The sequence below is a fragment of the Diceros bicornis genome, chromosome 24 (genome assembly GCF_020826845.1).
Source record: "Diceros bicornis minor isolate mBicDic1 chromosome 24, mDicBic1.mat.cur, whole genome shotgun sequence".
NCBI lineage: Eukaryota > Metazoa > Chordata > Mammalia > Perissodactyla > Rhinocerotidae > Diceros > Diceros bicornis.
In genome coordinates this window covers 13,113,767-13,128,586 of record NC_080763.1, presented here as the reverse complement: position 1 = coordinate 13,128,586, position 14,820 = coordinate 13,113,767, and the positions used below count along the sequence as shown (strand labels likewise).

The 14,820-nt window shown below is 39.4% G+C and overlaps 1 protein-coding gene across 10 annotated transcripts in view; it reads right to left on the bottom strand.

Annotated features, from left to right (window-relative positions):
- SYNE2 (spectrin repeat containing nuclear envelope protein 2) overlaps positions 1-14,820 on the bottom strand; it is a 265,485-nt gene that overhangs the window by 170,328 nt on the left and 80,337 nt on the right. For all 10 annotated transcript variants that reach the window (XM_058567087.1, XM_058567088.1, XM_058567090.1 and 7 more), the window contains exons 30-32: positions 13,082-13,261; positions 11,039-11,189; positions 731-889 (exon numbers count right to left, since the gene is read on the bottom strand). In XM_058567087.1, the coding sequence (XP_058423070.1) occupies positions 731-889; positions 11,039-11,189; positions 13,082-13,261 (490 nt within the window). The remainder of the gene's footprint in view (positions 1-730; positions 890-11,038; positions 11,190-13,081; positions 13,262-14,820) is intronic.

Sequence of the window (14,820 nt, the reverse complement as noted above, 5' to 3'; positions counted from 1 at the left end):
TTTGCTATATCATGTAGTTTTTTCTTCTACAAAAAAAATTAGCTGATGTGCTATAGCTTATATACAACTGACAGCAATAGTCTTCCTAATTCTTAAACCACAATAAATAAAAGGTGCTTTTTTAAAACCCAGATTAAAATACAACACAGACAAATTTTTAACTTGTACATCACAAAAATATCATTACTACTCAACCAAAAATGTATTAAAAATATATGTAGCTGAGGGCTGGCCCCGTGGTTTAGCGGTTAGGTGCACGCGCTCCGCTGCTGGCAGCCCAGGTTCGGCTCCCAGGCGCGCACCGACGCACCGCTTCTCTGGCCATACTGAGGCCGTGTCCCACATACAGCAACTAGAATGATGTGCAGCTATGACATACAACTATCTACTGGGGCTTTGGGGGAAAAAATAAATAAATAAAATTAAAAAATATATATATATATATGTAGTTGAACATCAATATCCTGCATGGATGAGTAGTATATTAATTAGTTTATTTTAAGTAAGTTGAGTATGCACTTTTATATCTGAACGATTACAGACCCATTTGTTAGCAGTGCCTAACTCTGGAGTAAGATAATTCCTAAGTTATCAACTTTATATCATGTGAACATTTTTACAATGAGCACTTTTGAATTTTGTAAATAGATAAAAATACTAAAGATACAATAGAAAAGATGAATTTAAATACTATAAAATGGAATTTCTAATCAATTAAATTATCACTTACATCAAGCCATCTATCCACAATAATATTAGCCTCTTTCTCAAAAGGAGGCTCTTCAAAGGTTCTCATTTTATTTAGCTGAAATTGTAGATTTTTGCAGATCTGGTTAATCTTGTCTACAACTTCTAAATGTTCACTAAATTCTTCTTTGACAATTTCAATCTGTAAAAAAGATATGAAACATGTTTTGATATAAAGACATAGACAAACTGGTAAGAATCACAATTCTATTATCGGCTTTTATTGTCCCACTTTCTCAATGAAAAGTTTGTAGAACCAAACTATCTGGTTTAACAATAATCCTACATCCAAATTTCTTCCCACTCTGCATGATAAAATATTTATAATGGTCTAAAACCATGTTTCTTGTCCATATCAAATAACATTCTACCAAAAAAAGGCACCTCTAGGGACAGGCCCAGTGGTCTGGTGGTTAAGTTGGGTGCGCTCTACTTTGGTGGCTCAGGTTCGGTTCCCAGGCATGGACCTACACCACTTGTTCTGTCAGTGGCCATGCTGTGGTGGCAGTTCACATACAAAAAGAGGAAGACCGACAACAGATGTTAGCTCAGGGCAACTCTTACTCAGCAAAAAAAAAAAAAAAAGAAAGAAAGAAAGAAAGGCACCTCCATTCAATGGTATAAAAAATGATAGTTCCTAGATTCCTCTAAAAGGAATCACCTTTGTAATGTTGAAGAACCTAAGTGCTCATCTGAATAAAACAGAGAGAACTCTAAAACATCTTTAATATGACTTATAGTTTAATCTCCCATGATTCTAATTCCAACATCATTTCTAACATAGAAGGTGAAACATTACTTTATCAAAAGGCCAATAATCTTAGACTACAACATAAAATTTGAATGTTGACTAATGTAATCTTAATGTTTCACTCAATTTACTAATCTTACATGAGCATTTTTAAAAATTATATAAAATGTGAAAATAGTGATTCCTCATAAACAAAAATTAAAAATTACACACCCTAGAGGGAATTCCATTTCTGGGAATATGGAGCAAACAAACTTTCCCTATCCTTCCCATTAAGTACAACTAAAAACCCTGGGCATCATCTACAAAATAAATGTAAGACTGAAAACTGGAGAGTTCAAGAAGGGAGAATGGCTGGGGGCATCAGCTCCTGAAGACAACATGGTGATGAGTTCTCTGCATTTTCTTTTCCCTCAGATATTCCAGACCGTGTGCTGGAGGGCCAGCACCTGGTAATATCAACGGATACAGGCAAAAAAAGGCCCCAAGAAAAGCCCACTCTCTTCAGCCAAAGAACCAGGAATTGGTCAACCTAGCAAGACAGAAAACTTTTAGAAAATAATCACTCACTGCAGCCAAATATTATAGAAAAAACTGTGGCCAAACCCCGACCCGTGCCAGCAAAGGTCAAGTGTAGAGCCTAGACTTCCACGTCACCAGGGTGTGACAGGAGCCCCACCCTCACCCGACCAGGGCAGTGTCAAAGAAGGCCAAGTAGAGAGCTGGGACTTTCACTCCTGCTGGGCAGTAACAAAGTACTCCCCGCTGTGATGTCAGTGGAGGCCAGTAGGGAGCTGGAACTCTCACCCCCAGCCAGCAGTAACAAGGAGCCCTCTATCTCAGGTGTCAAGAAATTGTCCTTATTTGCAGATGACATGATTATGCATGTAGGAGATCTCAAAGAATCTACAAAAATACTCCTAGAACCGATATGTGGGTTCAGAAAGGTCACAGGATACAAGATAAACATATAAAAAGCAATTACACTTCTCTCTACTAGCAATGAATACATGGACACCGAAATTAAAAATATAATATCATTTACAATTACTCAAAAAATCAAATACTTAGGTATAAATCTAACCAAACGTGAATAGGATTTGTATGCTGAAAACTACAAAATGCTGATGAAAGAAATCAAAGATCTAAATAAATGCAGAGACATACTAAGTTCATAGATTGAAAGCCTCAACATAGTAAAGATGTCAATTCTCCCGAAATTGATACACAGGTTTAATGCAACTATTATCAAATCCCAGCAATATTATTTTGTAGATATAGACAAGATTATTTAAAATTTATATGGAATGGTAAAGGAACTATAGCTAAAACACTTGAAAAAGAAGAATAAAGTAGGAAGAATCAGTCTACTTGATTTTAAAGCCTACCATACAGGTGCAGTAATAAAGATCACGTGGTATTGGCAGAGGGATAGACATACAGATCAATGGAAAAGAACAGGGAACCCAGAAATGGAACCACACAAATATGCCCGACTGATTTTTGACAAAGGTTCAAAAGCAATTTTATGGAGGAAAGAGAGCCTTTTCAATATATGGTGGTGGAGCAACTGGACATCTACATACAAACACACGAACCTTGACCTAAGTCTCACACATGATACAAAAACTAACTCTAAATGGAGGGATGATGGACTTAAATGTCAACCATACCACTACAACACTTTTAGAAAAATAAATAAGAGAAAATCTTCAGGATCTCTAGCTGGGCTAAGAATTCTTAGACTTCAGTACCAAAAGCATGATCCATGAAAGAAAACTTGATAAACTGGACTTTATCAAAATTAAAAACTTTTGCTCTGCCAAAGACCCTGTTAAGAGAATGGAAACACATGCTACAGCTTGGGAGAAAATATTTGCAAACTACATATGTGTCAAATGACTAGTATCTAGAATATATAAAGAACTCTCAAAACTCAACAATAAAAAAACCAATCAATCTAATTGGAAGATGGGCAAAAGAGATGAAGAGATATTTCACCAGTGATGACATACAGATGGCAAACAAGCACAAGAAAAGATGAGCAATATCATTAGCAATTAGGGAAATGCAAATTAAAACCACAATGTGATACCACTACATACCTATCAGAAGGACTAAAATAAAAAATAGAGACAATATCTAATGCTGGCAAGGATGTGGAGAGACTGGATCACTCATAAATCGTTGAGGAGAATGTAAAATGGTACAGCCACTCTGGGAAGCAGTTTGGCAGTTTCTTTAAAAACTAAATATACAATTAACATACATCCCAGCAACTGTACTCCAGGGCATTTATCCCTGAGAAACAAAAACTGATGTTCACACAAAACCCCCTACAGAAATGTTTATAGCACCTTTACTCATAATAGCCAAAAACTAGAAACAACCCAGATGTCCTTCAGTAGGTGAACAGTTAAATAAACTGTGGTACATCCATACCATGGAATACTACTCAGCAAGGAAAAGGAACAAACTATCAATACATGTAAGAACCTGAATGAATCTCCATAGAATTATGCTGAGTGACAACAGCCAATCCCCAAAGGTTACATACTGTATGACTTCCTTTATATAAGATTTTTGAAATGACAAATTATAGAAATGGAGAACATATTAGTGGTTGTGAGGGGGTGGGGGCAAGTGGGAAGTGGACACAGCTATAAAATGACAACATGAGGGATCCCTGTGGTGATGGAAATGTTCTTTATCTTGATTGTATCAATGTCAGTATCCTGATTGAGATATTGTACTACAGTTTTATTAAGATTTTACCATTGGGAAACTTAGTAAAGGGTACATAGGATCTCTCTGTATTATTTCTACAACTGCATGTGAATCTACAATTATCTCAAAATAAAAAGTTTACTTAAAAAAATTAAAATTACATAAAATTTTTAAAAATGGAAAAAACATAACTAGGAAGGTTTCTGTGTCCTGACTAGATGCTGACTGATACAGTGAGAGAGCAGAGATGCAAACTCAGGCATTTTTTCTCCTAGTTCAGGACTCTTCGCATTGGAGCATAATAAATGCTTGTTCAATTAAATGAAAAATATACATATATGTATTCTGATTTTTATTACATTCAAAGAACTTTGTTGTTACGTTGACACAAGCTCCCACTGAATGAAGAGAAAAGAGCCGGAGAGGGTGCTTTCAACATTGACAGGAACCGTGGGTTTTGTTCCACAGTGAATGGAAGGGGTAAAACCAGAATCAAGAAAACCAGGCTCCCTCTGACACTTCCCAAACTTGATAGTCAGTCCCCTGACCTCCTGGGCTTCTAGTCTTACTTGTGCATTTCTCTCTTTCATTAAAGAGAGTGGAAATTTGGCACCATATCCTAGAAAAACATCCAGGTTTCTACGGTTTTAAAGGACAAAAGTTCTCATTGGTATCACATTTCAGCCACTGGTGCAAAGCACCACGACAATAGACACTACAGAAACGGATTGTTTCTGAAGACAGTCCCTAAGTCATCACAAAATCAACTGAAAGTTATCTTAACTAGAAGTACTAAAGTTTGCTTTTTTCAGAGTTAGAAAGGCATCTGAGAAAAGAAACACCAGTGTACTAAAAATTGTATACGTCCCATACAAAATAATACATTATTTCAGCAAATATATAAAGTGCCCATATGTTAGCCATCGTACTAGATACAAGGATTCTCAACATAATAAGGAAAGCCTGGACTATTATACATTGCTTAAAGGTAATGATAGTTATTTTATTAATTGTTAAAATACCTTTGTGAGCAAACCTTTACAGTTGGGATAGGGGTACAGACAAAGCAAAGTTAACCAAGTTTTATCTCTGCCGTTGACATATTCCAAACATGTTTTCAGGGAAGGCAATATTATATTGACTGCAGCACTTCACAAATTTGATTGAACCATGACTTTGTAGTCAGATAGGCCTGGGTTTAAATAATGATTCCGCCATTTATTAGCCATATAATCTTGGAAATGTTACTTAACCTCTAACTCTACTTTTTTTTTCTTTTTTACCAAGGAAGTTGCTAATCTGACTGTCCAAATTCCAAGACATAAATTGGACCATATTTACTAGTGAGCAGGATCAGCGTGCCTGAAAAATTCAACACATAGATATGGCTCTTTTTTCTGCTTCGTGTTGCTTCCTTATTGTTCAACAGATGAGATGAGCTACAGCTCCAGAGACCAGAACTATGCACACCTATCTTCTCATGAACCCAGGTCATTGCATCAATATCGGAGCTACAAAGGGTGATAAGATTCCAAGATTCGGATTTGGATCTGGACAAGATAAAGGCCTTGTGGACACTGCACACTCGAACCCATTTTTTACCAGAGAACTTGTTGGGGTTCTGGGTACTTATGCAGATAATAATAAAGCAGTACCATTTGGTCTTATTTTTTTACTATATGTCTCCCTTGACAACCCCACAGCAAATCAGGAGAACTGGCAGGGCAGGGTTGGGAATTCTTTGCTCTTTATTCATAATACCATCTTAATAACATTAAAACCCCTACAGTTACTTCCAAAATTCTCTAAGCCTCGGTTTTCTCACCAGTATAACAGGGATAATAATACTTACATTAAGGGTTATTGTGAGAACGAAATGATATAATAATATGCAAAGCCCTTGGCACACAGTGACTAAGCCATCAATGGTAGAAGTTATCATTAGCATCATCGTTACTATCATTTTTATTATAGTAATAGTAGTATTACTTAAAACCTCAAGCCCACATCATAATCTTATTTGGAAATAAAACCAATTTTTCTGGCTTCAGGGTTTTTTGGCTTCTGGGGCAAATCATTTACTGGAGTAGACGGGGTGTGGTTTGGGCAGTTAAGAAGGAAATTAGTAAATTTGTAAAGTGCTGCAATGAATATCTTTGGTATTAAGAATTTTCCATATTTAAGATTATATCTCTAGGATAGATTCCTAGAAGTGAAATATTTGGTCAAATGGTAGAAAAATTTTGAAGGATCTTGAATAATATCATCAAAGTGTTTTCCAAAAAGGTAGTATTAAAATACTCTTTCACCAGCAACATAAAGAGTGCTTATTTCATTGACTATGAAAAGGCAAAGAAAGGTATTTTCAAGTAGTTTTGGTTTCCTTTGATTATTTGTGAGGTTGAACTATGTCTCTCTCCTTTTTTTTGTTTTTAACAATTGTCAATTTCCTATGTACGAATATCCATTTGGATCTCAGTAGTTTTCTCAGTAATTTCTACGCGTTCTCTATATATTATTGCAAACCTTACCCTGTCATATTTATTGAAAATACTTTTCTACTCTACAGCATTATTTAAAATAGTAAAAAATTAAACTTTATTATAATAATAAATTCCATTTATGAGGGCATGTTTAAGTCAACAATATTATTACTAAATATTATATATATATTGTCATATTATGTACAGGAATAATTTTTTAAAATTCTTTATTATTTGATTTTTCTGTGGTTAAAACTGCTGTTGAAACAAGAAGCCAACAGTTTTTATGTTAGCTAATAAGAAACTATAAGAAGTTCTTTTTTTTTTTTTTTAAGATTTTATTTATTTTTATTTTTCCCCCCAAAGCCCCAGTAGATAGTTGTATGTCATAGGTGCACATCCTTCTAGTTGCTGTCTGTGGGACGCGGCCTCAGCGTGGCCGGAGAAGCGGTGCGTCAGTGCACGCCCAGGATCTGAACCCGGGCGGCCAGCAGTGGAGCATGCGCACCCAACCGCCAAGCCATGGGGCCGGCCCCAGAAGTTCTTGTTCTAATCCCCAATGTGATGGTTTTAGGAGGAGGGGTCCTTCAGGAAGTGATTAGGTCGTGACGGTAGAGTTCTCATGAATAAGATTAGCACCCTTATAAAAAGAGACCTCACAGAGTTCTCTTGCCCCTTCCATGACCCCTTGCCATGTAAGGACACAGCAAGAAAACAGCCATCAAAGAACCAGGATGCAAGACCTCACCAGGTGTCAAATCTGCAGGCACCTTGATTTTGGACTTTCTTCCAGAACTATGAGAAGTTAATTTCTGTTGTTTATAAGCCACCAACCTATGCTGTCTTTTTTATAACAGCCTGAATAGACTAGGACAGAAATTGGTACCGAGAAGTGGGGTGCTGCTGTAACAAATACCTAAAAATGTACAAGAGGCTTTAGAATTGGGTAATGGGTAGAGGCTGGAAGAGTTTTGAGGGGCCCGCTAGAAAAAGCCTACATTACCATGAACTGACTGGTAAGGGCGATTCTGGTTAGGACTCAGAAAGAGTGGCAAAGAATTTGGCTGAACTGTGTTTGTGCTCTAGTGTTTTGTGGAAGGTAGAACTTGCAAGCAATGAAACTGGATATTTAGCTGAAGCTATTTCTAAGCAAAGTTTTGAAGGGGCTCCTTGGTTCCTCCTGACTGCTTATAGTAAAATGGGAGAAGACAGAAATGTCTTAAAGATGGAATTGTTAAGCAAAAGGGAAGCAGAACTAAAAAATTTGGAAAATTCTCAGTCTGTCCATATTGAAAAAATGAGAACACCAACGGTATAGCCAAAGACCCTTTGATAAGGAGATTAGTATGGATTGACCGTCTCAACAGAAGCCAGGAATTATTCTTCATGACAATGGAAGAATGACCCCAAAGGCAATTCAGAAATCCTCAAGGCTGCCACCCTCATCACAGGCCTAGAGTGCACTGGCCCAGGGGACATGGCTGCCTCTACCAAGGTTTCAAAGGATGGGGCCACCTGGCGGAGCCACAGGTGTGTACCCTCAAACCAGAAGAGTCATGAGTATGGGATTCCTACCCACGAGAGCTGCAGGGCCCTGGCAGAGAGCCACTGCAGGGTGTCCCACCATGCCATGGGGGTGATGCTGCCTTCCCAGTGGGCCTGGAAGACAGAGCATGGAGCCAAAGAGGATTATTCTCAAGGCTTAAGGTTTAATGTTGTTTGCCCTGTTAGGTTTTGGACTTACTTGGGACCCGTTACCCCTTTCTTCTTTCCAATTTCTTCCTGTTGGAATGGATATGTCTATCCTGTATCTGTCCCACCAGTGTATTTTGAAAGCAAATAACTTGTTTGGTTTCATAGGTTCACAGCTAGAGAGGAATTTTGCCTCGGGATGAATCGTACCTTGAGTCTTATCCGTATCTGATTTAGATGATATTTAGATGAGACTTTGGACTTTGGACTTCGACTTTAGAGTTGATGCTAGAGGGAGTTAAGACTTTTGGGGCTGTTGGGATGGAATGAATGTAATTTGTATGTGAGAACGACATGAATTTTGCAGGGTCAAGGGCAGAATGTTAAAAACTGTGAGAACTTTCTCCAAAACTGTGAGAAATCAATTTCTGTTGTTTATAAGCCACCCAGTCTACCGTATTTTTGTTATAGCGGCCTGACAAGACCAAGACAACAGCCATAGAGGAGCTAATGACGGCAGAAGGGTCAGGACCTGGACCTAGATTCCCACTAGGGAGACTCACTCGGGAGAGGGGCCACCTGCCTGTAGGTGGTGGAGGGAAGTTTTATTCGTCAGATAAATAACTCATTCAGAAAGTACAGTTTACAGTTATGGTTGGTTATACAGTTGTGGGGTGGTGGGAAGAATGTTCAAGCCCCTGAGAAGAGGGAGCTTTAGAGCTACAGACAGGCACACACAGAGTGGGGCATCATGACTAACACTCATTGAGATGTGATGTCACAGGCACTCTGCTGGGCACTTTACACAGGCTACCTCACTTCATCAGGAAAAGGATAGCTTTCCACTGGGAACAGGATTCCACCGAACAGGACAAAGGCAGGACTCCAGGACTGAGGAGGATTAGCACAAACCAAGAACAGCTACAAGTCAAAAGGGACTAGATATCTGGTCAGTATACAAGGCAGGGACTCAGGGTCTGTGAAATCAGGCAGAGACCTCGATCCTGAAACAAGATTACAAGGTGGGAAAGTGGTATCAGGGGCATATTAGAAGAGTAGCAATGTGAACTGGGACACAAGGTTTAAGGGATCTTGTAAGGCTGATCATGTTGGATTTTCTGAGAACCAAGGGAACCACAGCTCCTTAAATCCACTAGGATGAGGACAGGAGCCTCCTAGACCCTGAAACTGCCAAACCCAGAAGCTGCCTCTGCTGGATGGAACCAGACAGGTCGCATCTGAGCAACTCCAACTGACTATCTGCTCATGGTCTTGGTGGTCTCCCTCGATTAAGTCTCATAGGAAGCCAGTTATATAGTCACATATTGTACAACTGGTGTCCAAACAGGGCTCTTTCTGGGCCAGCCCCGTGGCTTAGCGGTTAAGTGCGCAAGCTCCGCTACTGGCGGCCCGGGTTCGGATCCCAGGCGCGCACCGAAGCACCGCTTCTCCGGCCACACTGAGGCCACGTCCCACGTACAGCAACTAGAAAGATGTGCAACTATGACATACAACTATCTACTGGGGCTTTGGGGAAAAAAGGAGGAGGATTGGCAATAGATGTTAGCTCAGAGCCGGTCTTCCTCAGCAAAAAGAGGAGGATTAGCATGGATGTTAGCTCAGCGCTGATCTTCCTTGCAAAAAAAAACAAAAAAACAGGGCTCTTTCAGATTGGTCAATTCCAAGAAACTGAGTCTGAGAAACCGGGTCCCAGACAGGGGCTATTACTCCTCTGTGGCACTGGCCATGTGTCTGCACCCTGAGGGGCACTTCAGCTTCAGGGATGAGAGTTCTAGATAACGACTAAATTGTTTGTAAGAATCTGGTCTATGTAAGCTTCCTCTGATGTTGTTAAAAGAAGTTACTAGAAGTTTAATAAAATAAAAACTTCCCAGCAACTGGGAAGTTTAACAAAATTGCTTTCCAACAACCGGGTGTATCAAGTAGACTGTATTTCATACACACTTTTGACACTTTGACAGCACTTTAGCTTGGTATTCACAAAACCAATAGGAAAAGCAACTTTCTGGTGTATGGTAATATAGTGTAGTATACTGTATTCTTTTCTAATTATTCCATTCTTCTGCCACTCTGGTTGACAACCACATAAAATTGTAGAAAATAATGACACCTAGTGTCCAAAAATGTTACTCTTATTAGAATATAAAGTGGTGATTGGTGAGGCTATGAACACAGATGGAACAACTTGGAGATAAACTCACATACTTTTATAGAAAGCAAATAAATTAAAAAGTGATTTTTCCTTTGTTAACAACAGAGGGGATTTTCCTACTGTCCTCATTCTCTCAAGCCTACAATGAAGTCTCAGGTCCCTTTTAGGTAGAAGGTCAGTGTAAAGACTGTTACAACCCTCAGAGGTAGCAGCCGGGAGACCCCAGACTCCAACAGAACCACACTGCCAGGATCCAAACCAAAACTGAAGCAACCAGCATAAACTTGGGGGCTGATTTTTTTCAGCCCTGATGATAAAGTATAAATTCTTAGGTATTTGGTAAAATAGAGTCCCTAGTAACTTCTTTTAAGCCAAGGTTCAAAAATGACTCCATTTATAATATCCTTTTTATTGTCAGGCTTGTAAACAAAGACACTTGTAGTTTCCTTTGGAATTCTGGCTCACCTCTGCTATCCTTTTCTTCAAGTTCTCCTTTCCCATGTATGAAGCCTGAAGGGAGATGACATTCTCTTCTTTTTGAATCAAAGTTGTCAAGATACTTTTAAAATTCTGGTATTGTTTTAAGAGCTCCAAAACTCTTTCACATTGGTCAAGGCTATGAAGAGAAAAAAAGTAAAATGGCTAAATGTCTGAAAAAAACAAAACCATTCCCTCTCTTTGTAAGCATCCTACAATAAAGACTAATAAGTTATAGAAGGATTTTTCCGCTTGACATGGTTTATAATATTGTTTTACCAATTTATCCTAAAAATGATGGCACATTTATTTATCTGACAAACAGATGGTATAAACAATCACTGGATTAGTATTTTCGCCAGATCGGTATTAAAAAGTCACCACATGTACACTCTAGAAAGAAACATAGGATTCATAACCTTAAGGAATCGGCATCTCAATTTCATCATCAACCAAAAGACATCTTGGAAAACAGTGCCTTCTTCGCATTATTCTTGGAGATTGTTTCAGGATTAATGCAGGAGGTCACAGGTTGTTTATGTCTATTTAATTCATTCTAAATTTAGCCCTTTTAAAAAAAGTAAAATAGTACAGATAATGTGCCAGTTAGGACACCTGGTTTCTAGTTATGGCTGGGCACTAATTAATCATGTGACCTTGGATAAGTTACCTTAGCCCTCTGTGGACCTCAGTTCTTTCCTCTGTAAAACTGAAGGGTAGACTGGATCAAATGCCACAGACAGGCTTCATCTTGCCCTGTACACTCAGGTTCCAGTAGGAAACAGCAGGTGTACTCAGATGCATTTCTGTGGTGAAAGGACCACTGAGAACAGAGTTAAGGGAAACCGCCAGGGAGCTGAGGTGCCCAGGGACTAACCAAAGCAACAACAGGTACACCACTTGGCCTCAAGGGGAAAGGCAGACAGTGCCCTGAGCCAAAGAGGAGGGCGCCAGTAGGAGCTGCCAGAACCACTTGCTGTAAGGGGAGAGAATTAAGACCACACTGACCTCTCTCTCTTCTTGTCTTCTCATCTATTAGTACCTCCCAGTTCCCAATGCAACTGGAACCCTTGGCCTGGGTGGTAGTCTGTAGGGATCAGCCCTCCTGACCACTGCCACCCCAGGCAGAGAGTAAGAAGGAAAAAGCATGGATGGAGAATATTCAGCAGAATCACCAACTGGGACTGATAGGTAATGGATGTCACACAGTTAAAACTTTTGAGCTTTGCCCAGGCTCTATAGCAAAGACAGTGGTAATTGACAGTCAACACCTGCCATTCAAGTAGGGTGGTGTGGTAGAATAATGCCCCCACCCCTAAAGATATCCACATCCTAATCCCTGGATCCTGTGAATGTGTTACCTTACATGGCAAAAGGCACTTTGCAGACGTGATTAAGTTAAGGATCTTAAAATGGGACATTATCCAAGTGGGCGATATATAATTAGAAGAGTCCTTATAGGAGGGAGACAAGAAGGTCAGAGTCAGGGAATGAAATGTGACAAGACAAGCAGAGGTGAGAGAGAGAGAGCAAGGGAGAGCTTGAGATTAGAAGATGCTACGCTGCTGGCTTTAAAGACAGAAGGGGACAGAAGCCAAGGAAAGTAGTAGGAGGCCTCGAGAAGCTGGAAAAGGCAAGGAAACCGATTCTCTCCTAGAGCCTCCAGAAAGGAATGCAGCTTGGTTTCAGGATTTCCAACCTCCAGACTGTAAGAACGGTTTGTTGTTTTTAAGACACTAAATTTGTGGTAATTTGTTACTGCAGCAATAGAAAACTAATAGAGGTGGGGGTGATAATTATAAATATACTGTGTATTTGTTATCACTCCTAGATAACCTCTTAAATTCATTCTGGCTATAATCTAGGATTCCAGGTCTTGCCCCAGACATTGGCCCAGTGAGCTTCCAGCGTGAAACTCTTAAGTTGGCCCCTCCTTTAGGTCCATGGAAATGTGTTTTCAACATAAAAATTTCAAGAAGTTAATTGTGCCACAGACAATTTTTCAGACTTCGGAGGGATTTTTTTCCTTACCATTCAATGACCGAAGCTTTTGTGTTCTCCCACAAGAGTGCTGTATCTTGGCACTGTTGATTCAGAGCTTTTTCTCTGCCATCTTTGAATTGTGGAAGAGAATTTGCCATTTCTTGCAAGTGTTTCTTCTCTTCTTCATATTCATCTAGATCCTTATCCAGTCTGATTAATGATTTTTTCCTTGATTATGAAAGAGAAAAGTTTGATAGCCAATTATTAGCCAATTTGATTCAACACAAATATGGGAGCACACTAACCTTAATTTGTTCTCATGAGGTTTATGCCAAAATTACACATTCCTATTACAGAGTTCAGGAGGCTCTTTGCACTTCTAGAATACTAATTTGGTGTTTTAAATACAACAAATATACAAAACCACAAGCAGTAACATTTCTCTATGATGAACACATTTGTAAAGCGTGTGTACAGGCGTATGAGAGAAAAGAGAGACAGAGTGTGTGTGTGTGTGTGTGTGTGTGTGTGTGAGTGGGGAAGACAGCATGGTATGGAGAGAAGAAAAGAGATGTTGGTCGAACACTGCAAGCCCCTAAGGAAGGGTGGAGAAGGCCAAAGAGGAAGAAAGGAGCAAGGGAAATCTTGCATTTCTACTCTTTGTACAAAAAGCTCTCCCATACCAAAAAGGAGTCATTTGAACTAAGGGTTTTAACCTGCAAACTAATCCTGGCGAGATTAACTCCATTCACCTAGGTCTAAACTGCTTTTATCAGATACTCATTGCCTCTACTGCCTCTCTTCAATTTCTCTCTTGAATCCACTCCCTTAAGGTTTTCTCTCCCTACCACTCCTCCAAAACTGCTCCTCAAAATCTCCAGTAACCTCCACAGTGCTAAATCCATGTTGCATTCTCAATCTTCGCCTTCCTTCACTAGTCAGCAGCATTTGACACAATTAATCACTTCCTCATTGAAAGACTTTCTCCCCTGACCCCAGGGCTCTCTTGATTTTCCTCCTACTACACTGGCAACTCCTTCTCAGTATCTTTGGCTGGTTCCTCCTCATATCTCTGATCTCTTAACATGAAGTGCCCCATAGTATACAAAGTGGACCTCTTCTCTTGTCTATCTAAACGGTCTCCACTGGCAATCTTATCCATCTCATGGCTTTGAACAGCATTTTAAAATGCCAGTGACTCTCAAACGTATACCTCTAGCCTAGACCTCTCTCCTGACTCCTGATGCTGTCTATTTTGTGGACAGTGATAACAAAATGTAATAACATATGTCAAGGCTTCTGAAATGGAGCTGGGAGGCCATTAAGGAAGTGGGACTTATGCATATACACTACATCTACCACCAACTATTAACTGAACTTTTGAGTTTTATCTGACACCAGAGCACACATCCTGAAGCATTTCCTCATTCCAAGAACGGACAATCTACCTAGATACAACCCAAGGACCAACTACATGTTGGCAAGTCAGCTCACCCCATGCCAGAACCAATCATTAGCTGTTCAATGTAAACCTTTGTAGGTCTGTGTCTTTTGCCTTTATAAACCTGTCTCCTTTGTCTTCCTCGGAGCACATTTTGGGTTTCTACCTGAATCTGTGTCTCTCAAATTGCAATTTTAACTGCCCAAATAAATATCTGCTTTTTGAATTATAGTGGATTTTTGCCGTGTCAACAATTTTTAAGTCTTATTGATATCGCTACTAAAATGTCAAATAAATATTTTGAACCTATCATTTCTAAAACTGAACACACTTGATCTTTCACTCA